Source organism: Saccopteryx leptura, chromosome 2 (assembly GCF_036850995.1).
Source record: "Saccopteryx leptura isolate mSacLep1 chromosome 2, mSacLep1_pri_phased_curated, whole genome shotgun sequence".
NCBI classification, from domain to species: domain Eukaryota; kingdom Metazoa; phylum Chordata; class Mammalia; order Chiroptera; family Emballonuridae; genus Saccopteryx; species Saccopteryx leptura.
The window spans coordinates 383,881,093-383,903,678 of NC_089504.1; the positions used below are offsets into that span (position 1 = coordinate 383,881,093).

General features: G+C 40.4%; 1 protein-coding gene across 1 annotated transcript in view; it reads right to left on the reverse strand.

Moving 5' to 3' along the window:
* LOC136392848 (sodium/glucose cotransporter 1-like) overlaps nucleotides 1–22,586 on the reverse strand; it is a 70,208-nt gene that overhangs the window by 42,170 nt on the left and 5,452 nt on the right. The window contains exons 2-5 of the mRNA XM_066365533.1: nucleotides 14,572–14,897; nucleotides 8,656–8,727; nucleotides 3,755–3,859; nucleotides 1,893–1,952 (exon numbers count right to left, since the gene is read on the reverse strand). Coding sequence (XP_066221630.1) covers nucleotides 1,893–1,952; nucleotides 3,755–3,859; nucleotides 8,656–8,727; nucleotides 14,572–14,694 — 360 coding nt within the window. The 5' untranslated portion in view covers nucleotides 14,695–14,897. The remainder of the gene's footprint in view (nucleotides 1–1,892; nucleotides 1,953–3,754; nucleotides 3,860–8,655; nucleotides 8,728–14,571; nucleotides 14,898–22,586) is intronic.

Consider the following 22,586-nt stretch of genomic DNA (forward strand, 5'->3'; position numbering starts at 1 on the left):
TCTATTCCAATTCAGATTATTTCTAGGTTTGGCTGTTATAAATAAAACTGCTATGAAACTTTGTGTATAAATTTGTGTGTGGACATGTGTTTTCCTTTCTTTGGGGAAGGGCAGATATCCCTCAAATTTCTGTCCTTTTTTGGCTAGGCTTCCTGGGATCTCACACATTCATGTGTCCTTTGGCGGTCAGCCACGAATTTTGGATTTTTGTATCTTATTTTACAATTCTCTATCTCAAGGCCATAAAGATATTCTATACTTTCTTGTAAAAATTTAAAAAATTCCTTTCCCATTTAAGTCTTTAATCATTACCTAAATTAATTCTTGTGTAGAATGGGATCAAATTTTCTTTTTTTTTCTAAAATCTTATTCAGAAAATTAAATTTAACAGGGTGACATTGCTCAATAAGAGTGCACAGGTTTCAGGTAAACCGCTCTATGGCATGGGAACTGTTGACGTGTGTGCCCACCCCCACTGCCATCATTCTCCGCCACCGCCAGCCACCGTATATATGAGAAGGAAAGCTGTGGCCTTGTTGACAGCAGTGCACAGCTGGAGTGGCCAGGCTCCCACTCACAGGCTCTCATTTTTTCCCACGGGAGAAATCTCAGGCTGAGAAGTTCTCTCATGGCACTAAGCTGTGCCACCTCAGGGGAGAGGTGACACAGGTCAAGTGAAACTGTTTCTTTTACTCTCTTTAATGTGTTTTTTATTCTTTTTTGTGCTCCAGCAGTGTGCTAACAATTCTCCATTAGACTCATGGACTTCCATGAAGGCCCATTTGTCTGTGGGTGATAGTCTAAATTGGTTTTCTTTGGGCAAAGATAGTAGGAACCTCTTATTTTACCATGTTGATGACATCACTCCGCGTATCCCTGAAGATGTGCAGCCTAGAGGGTCTCTCTGTACTCCTCTCTCAGTTGGGCATGTCTTTGTCCCCCTTAGAATTAGCTTGTCAGTTCCTAAAAAATCCTGTTTGGATTTTGTTTGGAATTGATTTCCATGCACAGACCAGTTTAGGGAGAATTAACATTTTTAGGATATTGTCTTCCAATTATTAACACAACTGTTCTCTTCATTTACTTAAGTCTTATTTTTTTAAATTTTTTTTATTTATTCATTTTGGGGGGGGGAGAGGGGGGGGAGAAGCAGGAAGCATCAACTCCCATATGTGCCTTGACCGGGCAAGCCAGGGTTTTGAACTGGCAACCTCAGTGTTTCCAGGTTGACGCTTTATCCACTGCGCCACCACAGGTCAGGCTTAAGTCTTATTTTTTAATAAAGTTTTAAAATGTTTTCTAGAAAAACCTTACAGGAAGGGAGAGAGATGAGAAGCATCAACTCATAGATGTGGCACTTTAGTTGTTCATGGATTGCTTTCTCACATGTGCCTTGAAAGGGAGAGAGATGAGAAGCATCAACTCATAGATGTGGCACTTTAGTTGTTCATGGATTGCTTTCTCACACGTGCCTTGACCGAGGGGCTCTAGCTGAGCCAGTGACCCTTTGCTTCAAGATAGCGGTCTTTAGGCTCAAGACAGTGACCATGGGGTCATGTCTATAATCCCATGCTCAAGCAGGCTACCTCAGAGTTTCAAACGTGGGTCCTCAGCATCCCAGGTCGATTCTCTATCCATTATGCCATTATTTGATCACGCAGAGGTTAACTCTTGAGTAAGGTCCAGAGTGAAACAGCAGGGCAGTTACTGGGTCTGTTTACCCAAGGCAGAATGATGTTACTGTAGGCATTTCTCAGGATTAAGGGAAATCCATACAGGGATCAAAAAGGCTGAGAAGTTGAATTTATCTTCCAGGATGTTTTTATGTATAAATGCAATATTTGTAAGAAAAAGCATTGTAAAAAATAGGGTAACTAACAATGGAGACTCACCTCAGCCTTAGTGTAAAGAGGAGAAAATATCCAACCAAGAGCACAGAGCAGAAATGCAGCCTGAAACCAAAAAGAAAAACCAACCTCTTAGATGAGATGCAAACTCACTTATTATTTGTTTTGGGTCTAACGTATCACCATTGGGGATCTTACAAATAACAGCCCAAGTGTAAACCTTTCAGTCCAATGAACTGAACCTATAGACACTTGAACTTTGCCTATAAAAGGGTGCATTTTTAATTGTAGGGGATTACTAGGCCAATTTTCAAGGTATTTATTATTAATTTATTGTTTGCCTACTTCCAGGTAGGAATTAAGGTGACATAATTAAATATAAAAGGCAGTTAAAAAAGAAATAAAAATAAAAATCCATTCAGAGAAATGGAAGAGAAACGATACCAAAATTTCACATGAGTTGTTGAAATTAAGGATATAAACTGGGTCTGGCTTTCTTTTTTTTTTTTTTTTGTATTTTTCTGAAGCTGGAAACGGGGAGAGACAGTCAGACAGACTCCCGCATGCGCCCGGGATCCACCCGGCACGCCCACCAGGGGCAACGCTCTGCCCACCAGGGGGCGATGCTCTGCTCCTCCTGGGCGTCGCTCTGCCGCGACCAGAGCCACTCTAGCGCCTGGGGCAGAGGCCAAGGAGCCATCCCCAGCGCCCGGGCCATCTTTGCTCCAATGGAGCCTTGGCTGCGGGAGGGGAAGAGAGACAGAGAGGAAGGAGGGGGGGTTGGAGAAGCAAATGGGTGCTTCTCCTATGTGCCCTGGCTGGGAATCGAATCCGGGTCCCCCGCACGCCAGGCCGATGCTCTACCGCTGAGCCAACCGGCCAGGGCCTCTTTTTAATACATAAATTTTTATTAATTTTAATGGGGTGACATCAATAAATCAGGGTACATATATTCAAAGAAAACATGTCCAGGTTATCTTGTCATTCAATTATATTGCATACCCATCACCCAAAGTCAGATTGTCCTCCGTCACCTTCTATCTAGTTTTCTTTGTGTCCCTCCCCCTCCCCCTCCCCGGGTCTGGCTTTCTTTACAAAGATGGGGTTAAGGTAAACTGAATATAGGAAGGAGACTCTGGTAAACTCTGAGATGAAATGGTTGTAAAGTCCAGGGCTTCTTACTGGGTTTGGAATGGATTCTAATTGATTTTTGTGTTCTATAAGAAGAAAGATGTGACTCAGAAAGTAGGCAGCTTTCTGATTTAGCAAAAAAAAAAAAAAAAAAAAAAGTTCAATGATTTTCATAAAGATAGGTTAATTAACACAAGATTTATAAATTTATTTTTAATTTAGGTGAACAATTTTGTGTCTACTACAACAAATATATACCACAGATCAAATAAATAATCCATTTTATAAGTTTTGTAGTTAAAACTTGGCATTCCTAGGAGATCAATTAGGAGTTTGTAGTACTAGTTGAACACTTCAACAAGCTCAGTTGAGCCCATTCTCAATATATACTGCAGATACATACATACAGATATATGTAATATGCATATACACATACACACAAGTGTGTATATATATACATAAATGTATCTATATATATTTAAATGTTCACATGATCTTTTCGCTAAGTGACTATTCTCCTAAAACAGTTTTTTTATTTACTGTATTCCTACGGTCCTTGGAATAGAAATATTCTCGGTCTCTTCATTAATTTACCAAGAAGAAAAGAAACTAGTACAAGTTTTTGGAGAAACTAAAGACTTGGCTCCTTTCTTCCATGACTTCTCAAGCCGTCTTTATAAATATTTACTCAAGGTTGGAAGCAAGCTATTATGTTTATGAGATTTATCTGGACAACGACAAAGGTGGCAGTTAGCTGCTACAAACATCTTGCTTACGTTCCACTCGAAGGCCCCAACAGCAATCCCTGAGGTTGCTCCGCTTGCAGCCAGGCTCATCAAGTGGCTAGTGCCAATATTTGAGGCGAAGAGAGAAGCACCTATCTGATAATCAAAAGACAATTCCATATTAGAACTTTTAGTACAAGTCCAAGAATTAATTTCACAAACTGAATTTTACATTTTTTCAAAAGGGATTATTTCCTTGGTATAATTTCCATTCATGTTTCTTCTACACAAACCCTCACCATAAATTGCCAGCCAAGTGAAGAGGGAGAAAGTGGAAAAGGTAGACCAGCCATTCTTATGTTGCCACCCCAACGTGCTCCACAGACATACTAGCAATTCCCTAATGCAGAAATACTAGCAGGAGGGTAATTCCATTATCATTTGGAAATAATTAAAAAATATTAACAATCTAGCTCATTAGCTATAAGGAACTGGTTAAAATACATAAAAACAATGAAATACAATGTGATATAAAGAATAAAGGAACTCTGTTAGGTAATAGAAATAAGTTAAATAATATTTGTATCTCTATGCTTTGGGTTGATGCTCTAATCAACTTAGCTACCTGGCCAGGGCCAATATTTATATCTCATTAAAATTTTATGTGTGTACATTACACTTGTGCCCATAGATGTTTATATACACATGTGAGAGATTCTCCTAGTATACATACGTATGTAACAAAATAGTTCTGGGTACTAAAATTATGGGTATAGAGATGGAATGCGGAGAAAATTTCGAGGTCTACTCATGGACTGTAACTTTTTACAACCAACATCTGTTACTTTCAAAATAAAAAATCCCAGAGGCATTTAAAATGAACATAATCCCTTCTAAGCCAATAACAGCATTTTAACTGAGTGGAGATAGCTACTATATTCAAACAGAAATCCAACTGTTACACTGCTGACACGAGATATATTTAACACCAAATTACCAAGAGAGGCTTAATATAACAAAGCCTTTTAGGTGAAAATAAACACAAACAAACAAAAACAGCACTGAAAACATTAACACAAGATAAAATAGCATTTAATACCAAAAGCATTAAACAAGACAAAGAGGTTTTGTTGTTATACCCAGGAAAGGTAAAATGCACTAATAAGACAGTTGGGAACATACAGGCACCAAATATCTCAGCAGCAACAAACAGAAGGCAAGAAAATCTAAGAAGAGGCACATAATAAGCAGACAATAATGGCTATTATTTTTACTATCAGGAATGTTCGCTTTATTTTTCATAATAGTGTAAAATTGCCCAATAATATGGTCAATAAAAGCTGAAATACTTATATAATACTATGCAACTGCATATAAGTACCCTATAAAATATCTATATCTACCTACTTATGTTTATATACACCTAGGAAGATATTAATATGTTACTAAATTAAAGGTAGGTCAGCCCTGGCCGGTTGGCTCAGCGGTAGAGCGTCGGCCTAGCGTGCGGAGGACCCGGGTTCGATTCCCGGCCAGGGCACACAGGAGAAGCGCCCATTTGCTTCTCCACCCCTCCGCCGCACTTTCCTCTCTGTCTCTCTCTTCCCCTCCTGCAGCCAAGGCTCCATTGGAGCAAAGATGGCCCGGGCGCTGGGGATGGCTCTGTGGCCTCTGCCCCAGGCGCTAGAGTGGCTCTGGTCGCAATATGGCGACGCCCAGGATGGGCAGAGCATCGCCCCCTGGTGGGCAGAGCGCCGCCCCATGGTGGGCGTGCCGGGTGGATCCCGGTCGGGCGCATGCGGGAGTCTGTCTGACTGTCTCTCCCCCGTTTCCAGCTTCAGAAAAATTAAAAAAAAAAAAAAAAAAAAAAAAAAGGTAGGTCAAAGAAAAGTCACCATTTATTAATTCATTAGCTATTATAAATGTCTATTGCCACCTATGTTCCAGGCACTGTTCTGGGGATAGAAGGGAGTTAAAGAGACACAAATCCTTGCCCTCATGAAGATAACATTCTTTCGGGAGGAAGAGCATAAACAAAATAAATTAGGGGGTCCTTTTCTAGTATAATAAAAAGAAAGGAAAGTTAACAGGGAGTGCTGAGCAACTGGCCGCCTGGGTAGACTGTCTGAGAGGAGATCTGAGGAATGCCAACCAGAACGGGTGAGGAAGCAGGCCAGGAGGTACGTGGGGAGAAGCCTCTAGGACAGGGGTCCCCAAACTACGGCCCGCAGGCCACATGCGGCCCCCTGAGGCCATTTATCCGGCCCCCACCACACTTCTGGAAGGGGCACCTGTTTCATTGGTGGTCAGTGAAAGGAGCATAGTTCCCATTGAAATACTGGTCAGTTTGTTGATTTAAATTTACTTGTTCTTTATTTTAAATATTGTATTTGTTCCCATTTCGTTTTTTTACTTAAAAATAAGATATGTGCAGTGTGCATAGGGATTTGTTCATAGTTTTTTTTATACTCCGGCCCTCCAATGGTCTGAGGGACAGAGAACTGGCCCCCTGTGTAAAAAGTTTGGGGACCCTTGCTCTAGGAGGAAGCAGCAGCAAGGGCAAAGGCCTGGAGGCAGGCGCACAGCTGACTGTTCAAGGACCACGGCTAGAACTGGGAGGGGGGCTTGAGAGACACGGGAAGAGAGGTAAGGAGGTGCAGATCATCTGTGGCCTAACACAGGCCATTACGAACAACTAGCTTTCATTCTGGGTGACAGAGGAGCCCCCCTCAGAGGGTTTTAGGCATAAAAGTGACAAGGTCTGACTCAAATTTTAACTGGCTCCTTGCTTTGTTGAGACTAGATATAGAAGAGCTAAGGTGGAAGGAGGGGGTCCAGAAAAGAGGCTGTTATAATTAATCCAGGGAAGAGGCAAGGGAGCATGGACCCGGAGGCAGAGCTGATGAGATGTGGTCAGATTTCAAATCCATTTTTTTCCTGATGGATTGGATGTTGGGTGTGAGAGAGAATAAAGAGATAATGTGATTCCATGTTTGTCAACCTGCACCCTAGAAGGATGGAGTTGCTATTTAGGAGACAGAAAAGATGGCAGGAGAAGCAGATTTGTAGGGGAAAGTTCAGAGTTCCTCTTGACTTGGTTCAGTTTGGGATACCTGATAGACCTTTCAAGGGCAGGTGTCACACAGGCCGCTGGACACACAAATCTGGACACAAGGGAGAGATCTGGAATGTGTTAGCATGTAATTGGTATTTAGTGCTGTAAGACTAGAGGAGGTTGCCCCGAGGGTGAGTGTAGCCGGAGAGGCGAGGTCAGGCGCTGGCCCTGGGGAACTCCAGTGTTAAGAAGCCTAGATGGGAGAGAACCACCAGGGAGACTGAGAATGAGTGGCTGGCGAAGCAGCGGGGAAGAAGGAGCCAGGCAGCAAACGGTGAAGGAGGGAGGACTGACAGTTGAGTTTCACCACTGCCAGGCCAGGTAAAATGAGGACTGAGAACTCACTACAAGAATAAGCCACGTAGCTGGACCAGGTGGTGGCACAGTGGATAGAGCATTGGACTGGGATGTGGAGGACCCAGGTTCAAAGCCCCAAGGTTGTCAGCCACGGGCTCACCAGCTTGAGTGCGGGGTTGCTGGCTTGAGCGTGGGATCATAGACACGACCCCATGGTCACTGGCTTCAGCCCAAAGGTCGCTGGCTTGAGCAAGGGGTCATTTGCTCTGTTGTAGCCCCTTGGTCAAGGCACATATGAGAAAGCAATCAATGAACAACTAAGGAGACTAAGGAGCCACAATAAAGAATTGATGCTTCTCATCTCTCGTTCCTGTCTGTCCCTACCTGCCCCTCTGTCTCTCTCTCTTTCTCTGTCACAAGGAAAAAAAAAGAATAAACCATGTACAATTAAAAAAGAAAGGAAGGAAGGAAAAGAAAAGACTAAGCCACGTGGAGGGCCCTGACAAGAGCAACTGATAGCCATCAAATAGCTGCTGGTTAAATAAAATATAAAGGAAAAAAAATTGGAGTAGCAAAATTATTTTTATTTCAATTTCCTTTAATAATACCATAGTATATTTTGTTCATTAAACAATACTCCTAATAATGAAAACAAAAAGTCACAGTAAAGAAAGAAATCCTAACATACAGTATAAACATTGGGAAGCCAAAGCACGTTAATGTCTGAACCATTACAAGCATTACAGGCATACAAGGTAACGTGGGCAGCAGACGGCTGTTTATCTGGATACAGACTATAGGATTTCGAGGCCTAGGACTGGCTCAGGCAAAAACCTGGGGGCCCCATAGCCCAGGAAGAGATCATGTCACTAGAGTCCTCTGTTGAAAAATAAACTAAGGTAGGAGGCTCATCGCAAACATTTCTTTGCCACATTTAATTTCTTTCTAAATCAGGTTTACACATACACACACCAAAAAAAAAAAAGGATTAAAAAATAATTCAGAGTTGTACCTCTGAATTTCCCATTCCACCTCCAAATCCTGCTCAAACAAGCCCAGCTTTGTAAGACCTTTCCAGTCCTGCACCATGCACTCACTACCTCTACCCAGGAAGCCTGAGTTTACCTTTCATTCGTAGCTTGTCCATGCTCCTATTAGAACATGTGCTACAATGTACCATAATTCACTGAATGCAAGGCTAATTCCCAGTCTAGATTGTGTGCTTCCAGAAGGCAGGACTATTTCCTTGTACATACTAGTTTTATTGGAACATAAAAACTTCCCTAATCTGGGAAAAAAAATAGACATACAATTCCAGTAAGTGTAGAGTTCCAAACCTATTTCAGTAACCTAATAAATGGTTACTGAACTAAACTGGGTCTATGGAAATTTAACATAACAAACTACTTCAGAATTAAAGGAACTACCAATAAAATGGTTTCCTGATTTCAAAACTTCAAATTATTTTGAGCATAAGAGATCTAAATTAAAGTAACAGATAAGTTAGTATACAGTCCCCAAAGTGGACTGCCACACTCACCAGCCACCACGCTAGACTTCGGCCAGCCAGGAAAAAGTCTTCCACAGTTGCACGATTGCTTGATAGCATGGCCTTAGAAAAACAAAACAATCTTGAGAAAGAACAAAGTTGGAGGTGTAATACTGATATTAAAATATACTACAAGGCTATAATATTCAAAATGGCATGGTTCTGGAATAAAAACAGACACGTAGGTTCAATGGAGCAGAATAGAGAACCCAGAAATAAACTCACATCTACATGGTCAGTTAATGTATGACAAAGGAGGCAAGAATCCACAGTGGGGTAGAAACAGCCTATTCAAACAATGGTTTTAGGAAATGTGGACAGGTACATGTAAAAAATAAAAAAAAAACCCAAAACAATGAAACTAGACCACCATCTTACAACACATACAAGAATGAACTCAAAATGGATTAAAGACCTAAATGTAAGGCCTGAAACCATAAAACTACTAGAGGAAAACATAGACAGTAAACTCTCTGACACTGCTCATTTTTTTCTGATATATCACCTCAGACAAGGGAGACAAGTAAATGAATAAACAAGTGGGACTACATCAAACTAAAAAGTTCTTGTACAGCAAAGAAAACCATTAACAAAATGAAAAGACAACCTAATGATTAGAAGAAAATATTTGCCAATGATATAGCCAATAAGGGGTTAATATACAAAATTTATAAAGAACTCATATAACTTAATATAAAAAAAACCAAACAATCCAATTAAAGAAAGGGCAAATAGACATTTCTCCAAGGAGGACATAGAGATGGCCAATCAACATATGAAAAGATGCTCAATGTCACTAATCATCAGAGAAATGCAAATTAAAACCACAGTGAAATATCACTCACACCTGTCAGAATGATTATCATCAAAAAATCAACAAACAAGTGCTGTCGAGGATGTTGAAAAAAAGGAACCTTTATGCCTTGTTGGTAGGACTTTCACAGCCACTACAAAAGGCATTAAAAAATTTAAAAATAGAACTACCTTATGACCCAGCAATTCTACTTCTTGGTACTGTATTTATGTAAAGAAATCAAAACATTAATTCAAAAAGATACATGCATCCCCATGTTCCCTGGAGCATTATTCTCAATAGCCAAGATATAGAAGCAATCTGAGTGTCGCTCAATAGACCATTAAGAGAAAGATGTGGTACATATACACAATGGAATGTTACTCAGCCATAATAAATAATGAAGTCTTACCCCAGAGCAACAAGGATGGACCTAGGGCAGGGGTCGGGAACCTATGGCTCGCGAACCAGATGTGGCTCTTTTGATGGTTGCATCTGGCTCACAGACAAATCTTTAATAAAAAAAATAATAACGTTAAAAATATAAAACAGTCTCATGTATTACAATCCATTCATTTCCTACCGCTCATGTTCATGGTTGCGGGTAGTTGGAGCCAATCACAGCTGTCCTCTGGGACAACACCAAATTTTTATTGGATAATGCGTAATGTACATGAGTTAATGTAAGGTACGTGGCTCTCACGGAATTACATTTTAAAATATGTGGTGTTCATGGCTCTCTCAGCCAAAAAGGTTCCCGACCCCTGACCTAGGGGGTGTTATGCTAAGTGATTTAAGTCAGATTGAGAAAGACAAATACCATATGATTTCACTTACATGCAGAATTGAAAGAACAAAATAAAACAGAAACAGACTCAGATATAGAGAAAAACCTGATGGTTGTCAGGTGGAAGTGGGGTTGGAGGGCCAGGGTGAACAAGGTGAAGGGATTAAGAAGTACAGATTGGTAGTACAAATTGTAATAACCATGTGTGGTGCCAGGTGGGTAAGGTACTAGGCTTAGCGAAGAGATCACTTTGTAAATTATATAAATGTTTAACCACTATGGTGTACACCTGAAACTAATATAATATTGAATGTCAACTATAACTGAAAAAAATAAAAATAAAAAAATTTTTCCCCCTTTTTAACATCATGGAAGAGCCAAGGCGCCGGTGGCCAAGACATCAGCAACAAAGCCTGATTTCCCAGTTCCCTGGGGGTGCTTAGCCAACAGAAGCTGATGAATGCTTTCAGAAAGAGTCTCATATGTGCCAGTGTGGGCCACTCTGGTCACTGGGAAAAGGGTGGTTGGTTTAATAGCTGGAAGTAAAGCTAGACTCCCCCATCACTTCATATATAAAAGTAAATCTCAGATGTTTTAGAGATTTAAATATCTAAAAACTATAAAATATTAGGAGAAAACTGAGAATAATATTTGTACAAACTTGGAGTGGGGAAAAACCTTCCTAAGCCAACCAGAAATCCAGAAGATGAAAAGGAAAAGAGAGATAGTTGATTCTTCGAAGAGAAAAAAGCAAATGACAAAAAGAAGACACCATTAACAGAGTCTGGACCAGTGGTTCTCAGTCAGGGTGATTTTTGTCCCATTTCTCCAGGAGACATGTGGCAATGTTTAGACACCTTTTTGGTTGTGAATGGGTAGGGGTCAGGTATACTTCTAGGCACTGTGTAATATACAGGACAGACCCCCACAACAAGGAATTATTTGGTCTCAAATGTCAGTAGTGCCGAGGCTGAGAAACTAATCTAGACAAATAATAGTTTGGAAAAAATATATTAGCAATTCAAATGACAGACTGGTTTATAAAAACTGGTCAAACAACCCAATTCAAAACCGGGCAAATAAACTGGCTATTCATAGACGAGGAATATCGATGGGACAGATGCTCAATCTCACTAGGAGTCTGGGAAGTGCAGTCAAAGCTACAATGACATACCACTATTCACCCATCAGACTGGCGGGAAAATAAATGAAACAAGCAGGAATGAGCAAGGCTGGTGAGGGCGTGGGGAAAAGGACATGCTCATATGCTGCTTGTAGATGTAAATCTTAACAAGTTTTGTGGATTACCACTTAATAATATCTACTAAAATGTCAAGTAAATGTAGCCTTCTGACCCAGCAATTCCAATTTCAGAATCCATGCTTTGGCCCTGGCCGGTTGGCTCAGCGGTAGAGCGTCGGCCTGGCATGCGGGGGAACCGGGTTCAATTCCCGGCCAGGACACATAGGAGAAGCGCCCATTTGCTTCTCCACCCCCACCCCCTCCTTTCTCTCTGTCTCTCTCTTCCCCTCCCGCAGCCAAGGCTCCATTGGAACAAAGATGGCCCGGGCGCTGGGGATGGCTCCTTGGCCTCTACCCCAGGCGCTAGAGTGGCTCTGGTCGCCGCAGAGCTTGGCCTCTACCCCAGGCGCTAGAGTCGCTCTGGTTGCGGCAGAGCGATGCCCCGGAGGGGCAGAGCATCGCCCCCTGGTGGGCAGAGCGTCGCCCCTGGTGAGCGTGCCGGGTGGATCCCGGTCGGGCGCATGCGGGAGTCTGTCTGACTGTCTCTCCTCGTTTCCAGCTTTAGAAAAAAAAAAAAAAAAAAAAAAAAAAAGAATCCATGCTTTGCATATTAGGAAAAAGAGGAAAACCTACCTAGTAATAAACTAAGTGTCAATTAGTAGAGAAAAGCTGCACAGTAAACACATTTATATGACTATTTTGCAGCTAGTAAAATCATGAGCTGGAGCTCTACTGTTGATCTGTAGGATTCTCTCTTCCATATAGCAAATGAAAAAAAAGCAAGCCGCAGAATAATGTATATAATATGATCACATTTTTCTAAAGACAAAACACAAAAACTTTACATGTGTGTTCATATGCCTGCATAAGCACTGGGAAAGGGGAGGAAGGATACATGGCTCAGGGTTACCTCAGAGAGATGGGAATGAGTGGGGAAGAACAGTAACTTATTCTTTAGATGTTTATTCTAGTCTTTTCACGTATTACAATAAGCATATTGTACTTCTTTAGTTAAAAAGAATATACATTTATGAAAGAACAAACAAAAAAGATAACAGTATAATGAAGGAGGGAGATGAAAGCATTCTGGATAACTGTGCCTATTATATGGTTCCAATAAGAACAGAAGGAATAGCTGTTTTCCTTTGGAAGTGACCAGATGGCTTACTAGTACCCTGACCTTGGCCGGACATAGGCTCCAACTGGGCCAGGAAGAAAGCTGGGTAGGGGCTTCTTAATTCAGTAATGGAAACTGGGGAGAAGATGCCAAAACAAGTACTACCTAGAGCCCCTGCCTAGGCCACCTAGAAAGATGTTTCTCATAACTGAAGCCAATTTTAAGAAAATTGTTTGTTTCAATGATCTGCAGAAACACCTCAGAGCTCTTTTTTTTACATTTGGAATAAAGGGCCTATATTTTCTTTTCCTGTACAAATTTCTCTTCATAGGATGGAGACCAGGTCTCCATAACTCTATCTGCCCAGTAGCAGTATAGCGACTCATTGTAAACCATCAAGAGGGTTCAATGATAGTACTTCGAAGGGCCTGATTCTGCACAGCAAGGTCCTGCTTGTGATCTGTTGAGGTGATCCAATTTAAAGGTCACACATGCATGAAAGCTTCAGCTTGACGGGTACTATCCAGAGTGACAAGGTGCCCACTAGTTAGTGTATGGTATTATTACCAGATATTTCTGTTTGGTGAAGCAGGCTGGGCAGAGGCCTGATAGTTAACAGTTTAGCTGAGGAACAATAGCAGGACAGCAGCTGAAGCTTTCACAACAACCTGATCTTTCACTAGAGCGAGGGCCAGCTCCTCCTGGGTAGGTCTGGCCCTGGGTACTACGGTTAAGAACATCATTTTGAGTGCTTACATGATGAGCTTTAGTGAAGAAATGGCATTAAAAAGAGACACAGTCTCTACTTTTTTTTTTTTTTCCTGAAGCTGAAAACGGGGAGAGACAGTCAGACAGACTCCCGCATGCGCCCGACCGGGATCCACCCGGCACGCTCACCAGGGGCGACGCTCTGCCCACCAGGGGGCGATGCTCTGCCCCTCCGGGGCGTCGCTCTGCCGAGACCAGAGCAACTCTAGCGCCTGGGGCAGAGGCCAAGGAGCCATCCCCAGCGCCCGGGCCATCTTTGCTCCAATGGAGCCTTGGCTACGGGAGGGGAAGAGAGAGACAGAGAGGAAGGAGGGGGGCGGGGTGGAGAAGCAAATGGGCGCTTCTCCTATGTGTCCTGGCTGGGAATCGAACCCGGGTCCCCTGCACGCCAGGCCGACGCTCTACCGCTGAGCCAACCGGCCAGGGCCAGTCTCTACTTTTTTAAAGAGAACCTTGTACTAGAAAAGATAAGCTCTTGCCCTGCCTGGAAAGCTCGGTTGGTTAGAGTATCATCCCAAAATGCAGAGGTTGCCGTTTGATCCCCAGTCAGGGCACATACTGGAACAGATCTGTGTTCCTATCACTCTTTCTCAAAGTCAATAAAAAAAAGGAAAATATAAGCTCTCTATTCAAATTCAAAGAGAACACTGTAAGAGCCTTACATTATATGGATGTGACCTTTGAGGTCTCACTACCCAGACAAAAACGGTTAAGGTCGTTTTGTCAGATGAGGCAGCACTAGGTTCGCATCTGAACTCCATCATTTCCTGGTTGTTAATCTCTTTGAACCTCCTTTTCCTCATTTGTGAAATTAGAGGAATGAATTGTTCACATTTACTACTGTGAGGACATGACTCTTAAGACCTAATCAGCAGCAGCTGTCATTATTAATGACCACCGTCAACATGATGATCACAATGACTTTTTGTTAAATACTGCTTAGGTTCCAAGCAGCAAGCACAGAGGATTTGACCCCTGTGTTTATTGGGGTGTGGGGGGGAGGTGGGTGTGGTCAGGTATCTCAGCTGCTGAGGACCTGAACTCACTCTCGGCTGGAAGGGTGGAGAGTAACTCGACAAAGGAAGCATTGTGCACAGGCCGAGGCAGGGATGAGAGGGTGCTCCAGGTGGAGGTGGGGACCACGTGATTGGCAGGGAGGGGTCAAACCCAGCCCTGCCCTCCCTCTGGGCCCCTACTTACCCACAGCCCGATGCCCAGGACCAAGAGGAAGAAAAAAATCATCACCATGATGTCTAGTGCATTGACGGTATTGTAGTTCAGAGCAGTCCAGGCAGCGCTGATGCCAGGCCAAGGAAAGTTCATGGCTGTACTTCTGGGCCAGACAGGCAGGGTTGACTATGCTGGAGCCCCAACGACTTTGATTTTGGCTTTAGCTTGAGCTCCGTTGGTGCGGGGCACCCTGGGAACGGCCGCGGGGCATCCTGGGAGTTTCCCGGCTGGCTCGGGGCCTGGATTGGCTCATTTCTAGGCAAGCGGTAGATATACCTCGTTCATTAGGGGTTGCTCTGTTTAGCGAGAAAACGAAAAGAACTTCACTGCTCATCCAGGCACAACACCCTCCCTTTGTTGACCACAATCTCTGTGTCCTAAGTGCTGGCTCAGGCTGGGGCTAGCGTGAGGCTACCCAGGCAGGATCAGCAACTGTCTTTCTCAGCCATTATGGGACCGTGGGGCGAAAAGAGAAACCAGTAATAATGTCCCTGTCTTTATTTATAATTTTGGTTCATTGTGGATTTTTGGCTTTCATTTGTATTTATTAAAATTTTACATTAGAATATTAGCTATCTTGAGTTTTTTATGCATCCTTAAATTTTGCCATAAAGAAAATGCCCCATTCGCCCCCCCCAGTCATGGCCTGATCACAGAGGGTGCTCAGCTCTTTGCAGTTTGATGTGTGAATTTTCAATCTAGGCCAAGCAGTTACCCTCCTTGGTGTGTTTGCTAAATTGTATTTATAGAAATCTTGGTCAATAATACTAATAACTATATAATAGCTACTACTTAGCTCTTGCTAGGTGCCAGACCTTCTTCTATGCACTTTGCATATATTAAAACCCATTTGATTCTCACAATAACCAATTAGTTGGAGTCTACACCACAAGGACAGAAAGGTTTGCCCTTGTAGAAATATATGGTTTCAGCCTCTTGAGTAGAAGAATTCCATAGTCTTAGTTTAGTTAAGTGCTGTACAGAAGAAATATTATGTGAATCACATACTATTTTTTCCCCCAGCTTTGTTGTCATTCATTCATCTGTACATGAACACTGAAGTTGTTTTCCATATCTTGGCTACTGTAAATAATGCTGCAGTGAATATGAGAGTGTAGATATCACTTTGCAATAGAGATTTTATTTCTTTCAGATGCATACGCAGGAGTGGGATTGCTGGATCACATAGTAGGTCTATTTAAAAAGTTTTGAGGACCCTCCATGGTTTTTCTTATAATGGCTGTATCAATTTACATTCCAACAGTGTATCAACATCCTCACCAACAGTTGGTATCTCTTTGCTTATTAATAATAGTCATCCTAACAGGTATAAAGTGCTATCTTATTGTGGTTTTGATTTGCATTTCCCTAATGATTAGTGATGTTGAGCATCTTTTCATATACTTTTGGGCCATTTGTATGTCTTCTTTAAAAAATGTCTATTCAGAGTCTTTCCCCATTTTTAAATTGGATTATTTGTGGTTATTTTGCTATTCAGTTTTATGAGTTACTTATACATTTTGGATGTTAACCTCTTATCAGATATGTGGTTTGCAAATATTTTGTTGATTTCCTTTGATGTGTATCACAGACATAATTTAAAAATTTTCAGTAGCAACATTAAATAAAAAGGAACAGGTGAAATTACATAATGTTTTATTTAATTAATACCTCAAAAATATTACCACTTTAATATGTAATCAATATAAAAATTGTTGAGATATTTTGTATTCTTTTTCCATATAAGTCTGAAATTGTGTGTATTTTACACATCTCAATTCCTATATTAATTTTTTATCAGAAATACTTGATCTGTCTTTATATTTAATAAAAGGTACAGTTCAAAAAATAAATAAACAAACCAAGTTGTTTTAGACATACTTAAAAGTTTTTCAGTAACTGAATATAGTATCAAAATTTTATTTTTCTTTAAGTCAGTGACAAAACTGGTTCATCTTTTTAGAATTGATTTGACTTTGAAGTAAATCAATTTCAAATTTATGTCTGTTCAAGTTAAAAATCCACTAACTCTTGTTGTCAACTCACTATTATTAACATTGAATTCAAAGATTTAAAAAGCATTTCTAAATTGATCAATTTCACAAAGCATACTTCAGATTTTTCATGTAGTTTTTGCTACCAATTATGTAACAGCCAATATGTCTCTTGACATATTGACTCATGTCAGGAGAACGTGTAAAGTTATTATTATTGATTTCTATTATGAAGTTTCCAATTTGAAGATCAATTCCTATACTTGACTAACTAGGATACAAATAAGCCTTTCCTTTTTTTACTATTTAAATTGAGCTCATTTATATCTAAATCATATTAGTGAGAAATATAAGTAAGATCGCCATTTGTTGTGTTTGATTCTTGAATATTCAACAAGCACTTTTTTGGTTCAAGAAAATCTTAAAATTTGTAAATTGTAACTGACATTACAGTAATTCTTTGTGAAACATCTGGGATTCAAACCATGAACATTGGCAAAAGCACAACATCATTAAATTCATTGCCTTCTATTTCTTCAACAGTTTCATAAAATGGTGATGATTCATATTATTCCCAAATATATACTGAATGATTTTAACCACTATATCCATCCATGATGCTTTTTGTAAAGTCTGCTACAAAAACTAAGCACAAATACTTTAAAAAATATGTATCACAGGGTGGAATAAAGCAAAATGGAAACATCAGTTTCTTGTTTTGAAATTCAATTACATCTGGAGTTTTGACCTAACATAGCTGGAGCACTGTCCATCATGATAAAAACTATTTTTTCCCCTCAAATTTAGCTGAAAATCTGTGAAAAATTTAAAAGGTTAAAAATATATATGCCACAGAGAAGTGAAGGCAAAGATAAATGAATGGGACTACATCAGACTAAGAAGTTTTTGCTCAGCAAGAGAAACTGATAACAAAATAAACAGAAAGCCAACTAAATGGGAAATGATTTTTTCAAACAACAGCTCAGATAAGGGCCTAATATCCAAAATATACAAAGAACTCATAAAACTCAACAACAAACAAACAAACAATCCAATAAAAAAATGGGAAGAGGATATGAATAGACACTTCTCCCAGGAAGAAATACAAATGGCCAACAGATATATGAAAAGATGCTCATCTTCTTTAGCTATTAGAGAAATGCAAATCAAAACGGCAATGAGATACCACCTCACACCTGTTCGATTAGCTGTTATTAGCAAGTCAGGTAATAGCAAATGTTGGAGAGGCTGTGGAGAAAAAGGAACCCTCATACACTGTTGGTGGGAATGTAAAGTAGTACAACCATTATGGAAGAAAGTATGGTGGTTCCTCAAAAAACTGAAAATAGAACTACCTTATGACCCAGCAATCCCTCTACTGGGTATATATCCCAAAAACTCAGAAACATTGATACGTAAAGACACATGCAGCCCCATGTTTATTGCAGCATTGTTCACAGTGGCCAGGACATGGAAACAACCAAAAAGCCCATCAATAGATTACTGGATAAAGAAGATGTGGCACATATACACTATGGAATACTACTCAGCCATAAGAAATGATGACATCGGAACATTTACAGCAAAATGGTGGGATCTTGATAACATGATACGAAGCGAAATAAGTAAATCAGAAAAAAACAGGAACTGTATTATTCCATACGTAGGTGGGACATAATAGTGAAACTAAGAGACACTGATAAGAGTGTGGTGGTTACGGGGGGGAGGGGGGAATGGGAGAGGGATAGGGGGTGGGGAGGGGCACAAAGAAAACAAGATAGAAGGTGACAGAGGACAATCTGACTTTGGGTGGTGGGTATGCAACATAATTGAACGACAAGATAACCTGGACTTGTTATCTTTGAATATATGTATCCTGATTTATTGATGTCACCCCATTAAAAAAAATAAAATTATTAAAAAAAAATATATATATATGCCACAAGTTTGATGTTTTAGGTCATGATTTGGCAACGTTTATTCATAGCTTTGGGTGTTCTCTGAGACAAAATGTATTAAAAATATTAATTGGGCAGCGTCTCATCTTACATGACTCAACTAAAACTAAAAAAGTTACTTGCAAATTTTCAAATTCTGAGTCTAGTCATTTTTGATATTGTTGGAAAGGCCTTGCATTCTGTGGGCAATTGTTTTGAGACTTAATTGAAAAATCTTCCTCTTTTTACAAAATACCTTTTGGTAGCATTTTCTTATAATTGTCTAACAAATTTCTATAACTGAAATAATTCCTTTTGTCATCTTTCTATCTAAATTGTTTTTCTTCTTGGTGCAAGAATCCAAACTGTTTTAGAGCTGGCCAAAGCACAAGCTCAAATTCTGTTAAAAATCATTACAGCCTGACCTGTGGTGGCGCAGTAGGATAAAGCATTGACCTGGAGCACTGAGGTCGTTGGTTTGAAGCCCTGGGCTTGCCTGATCAAGGTACATATGGGAGTTGATGCTTCCTGCTCCTCCCCCTTCTCTCTCTCTTTCTATCTCTCTCCCTCTTCCCCCACCCCTCTCCTCTCTGAAAAAAAAAAAAAATTGAACAAATAAAGTCTTTTTTTTTAAAAATAAAACGTTTAAAAAATCATTACAATTTTTTGTCATTTATTTTTTATTTCAGGCTACTAATTTTATAATTTTTTTCTTTTACCACTGAGAGCAACTTTTTAAAAATCAAATTCACTCTGCAGTTGTTGAAAATTCCTCTTAATCTTGTTCACTTTATTATCTTTAATAGTTTTACTATCCAATAGATAGCTCTATCATAGCATGATGCATAAACATATCCTTTAAATGAAGTGATCCCTTTATTGTTATGAAATAACTCCTTTTGTACCTAGCAATGTTCTTTGTTCTGAAATCTATTTTATTCCTCCTTTCCTCCTTCCCTCCCTCCTTTTCTACCTTTTCTCTTTCTTTAATTTCACCTACTTAGCCACAACCCTCCCCTTTGACAACCTTCAGCTTGTTCTCTATATTTATGAGTCTGTTTTGTTAACTAACTAATTAATTAATTAATTTTTGTTTAAGTAAGAGGAGGGGAGATAGAGAGACCAACTTCTGCATGCGCTCTAAGCGGGATCTACCTGGCAACCCAATACCGTCTAGGACCAATGCTCTGCCCATCTGGGGCCATGCTCGCAACTGAGCTATTTTTAGCACCTGAGCTGGAGGCTCCATGGGGCCATCCTCAGTTCCTGGGGCTGATGCATTTGAACCAATTGAGCCACAGCTATAGGAGAGGATGAGAGACAGAGAGAGAAAAGGGGGAGGGAGAGTAGAGAAGCAGGTGGTCGCTTCTCCTGTGTGCCCTGACCAGGAATCAAACCTGGGACTTCCACACACCAGGTTGACACTCTACCACTGAGATAACCGGCCAGAGCCTAATTTATTTTTTAACAGATTCCACATATAAGTGAAATCATATGGTATTTGTCTTTCTCTGTCTGACTTATTTCATTTAGCATAATACCTTCAAGGTCCATCCATGTCACAAATGGCAAGATCTTATTCTTTTTTATGGCTGAGTAACATTCCATTGTGTATAGGTACCACATTTTCTTTATCTAATGGTCTATAGATGGACACTTAGGTTGCTTCCGTATCTTGGTATTGTGAGTGATGCTGCAATGAATGTAAGGGTGCATATTATTTTTGAATTAGTATTTTTGTTTTCTTTGGATAAATACCCAGAAGTGGAATTTCTGATTATTAATTTTTTGAGGAATCTCCATATTGTTTTCCATAGTGGTTGTGAAATTTTTATAGTTAAAGTATATTTATTATAGCCAGCATATGGTCAGGTCTTAAGTTTTTATTTAATCAGATAATCTCTACTTTTAATTAGCATTGATGTGGTTGTGTTTAGATAAGCCATCATGCTATTTATTTTCTATTTCTCCCATGTGCTCTTTTCCTCTTTTTATTTTTTTGGATTAAATGGTGTTATGTGTGCACGCACACACACTTTCATTTTATCTCCTTTGCGGCCTTACAAGCTACAACTCTTCTGTGTTATTTCAGTGGTTGCTTTAGGGCTTATAACATCCATCTTTAACTTAACCCAGTTTAACTTCAAGTGATATTAATTCATTTGACATATAGCATAAGAATTTCACAGTAGTACGCTTTCCTTTCTCCACTCTCCACTTGTGATATTGTCATATATTGTATTTTACATTTGTTATCAATTTTATGACTTAACTTATAAACGTTATTATTTCTCTTTTAAACAGTTTATTATACTTCAAAGAGATTTAAACAATTTTTAAAAAGTTTGTACATTTACACACATAGTTACTAGGCATATAAGACTATATATAAAGACTATCTGTTATTTCTTAAAATTCATACACTATATACATTTTGAAAATGAATACATAAATATATATTTACAGATGATAAAATATATTTCTACATTATCGTAAAAGTTTTAAAGTATATAAATACATATATTAAACTAGCATGCACAGTTTTGCTGGGGAGTGGGTGGAGCTCTTCACATTGCCATCCCGGAAGTGGAGCTCTCCCTCTCACCAGTTGGTTTTTGCAACTTGGGATGTGGTGCCCAGCTGAATGCTTACCTTAACTCCCACTGCAGGAGATAAACGCCTCAGTGATTCAAACTTTCTACCTTCTTTTAAATTAAAATTATTTTTCTTCTGGCTACACATTAATTTGTAGAATAAAACTCCTGTTACCTTGAGTTTGAATAATTTGAACCCTTTGGGGATGTGAAGCACTAATAACCTAGCTAGCCTAGAAAGGTTGGATTCATCCTCTCCACCCCATCACAGGGCAGGGAGGGGAAGCCTGCTATTTGTACTTGCCAGCACTCTCCTATCACTTGCACCACCTGGTGGACACTTTTAGGTAGATCACCTTGAGCCTGGATTAGCTTTAGTGGTCTCTGGTGCCTTCTAGCGATGAAATAGCTCAGCCTAGTGTTTTGTGATGGAGCATATTTCATTCGTGATGAAGCGATGTCTGACCCAGTGAATATGTTCTCCTTTTACAAGAAGGCAGATTTGGGACTTGATAGCTGAGGGGCTGGAGTAAGAAACCTGCATCTATGTCCGCAGGCCGTTGGCTGGGATTTCACCTGGGGAAGGTCAGGTTTGGGCTCAGTGAGAGGCCATTTAAGGCATGTGCTTCCCCAGGTCTCTAGTTTAGTATGCCTCCGAGGTCAGTGTCCAGACTTACCTTCACGGTTTTGGACTGGTGCATCTATCGCAGCAGATCTTGTGGTAGTTGTGAAGGATATAATGGAAGCATCCTAATATAATCTTCCTCCAGATTTGCTGGCCAGCAGTGGAAAGATGGAGAAGAGAGTCTGGTTCAGAGCTCCTCCTCCTTCTTTTTTAAATTACTAGACCTTCAAAGAATGCAAAGCATCCTCTCCCTTCTTTGTCAGTGTTCTTCCTATCTCAGACCCTTTCCCCCATCTCTCCTTAATGATTTAATGGCAATTATTCCCACCAGACAAGTTACTGCCAGCAGAGAGGGTGTTCACTGGAATTGATCTAATTGCAAACATCCCACCACCTCAGCCTTCTTTTGGGTGGCAGGGAAAACTGCCTGAATTTGTGACCCAAAGGTTAAGAGGCTTCTTGTCCCCATGACCAGTCAGAAGCTATGATGTAAGGAGAGGCTGTGTAACACCAGGTGGTGTCCAGACACCATGAGTCTGAATCTGGCTGGCAGATCATCTGGCCCCTGGCCAGAGAGTGTGGCCCAAGGCTGGTGCGTGAAAGTGGCCAACTACCATCAGGAGGTGTGGGAGGCTGGGGTCCTTGGACATGAGGCTGGACTTGTTGCAGAAATGGCTGCCTGGTGGACAGAATGGGCTTGAGTGCAGTGCTAGAAAGGTCAGTCAAGGTTGCTGAAGCGAGCTGGGGCCAGCTACATACCAATCACTGGCTTTTGTATTCAGTAAAAAGGAAAGAAAGCTGGAGAATGAGTAAGGTGCTTCTTGCTGCAATGGAT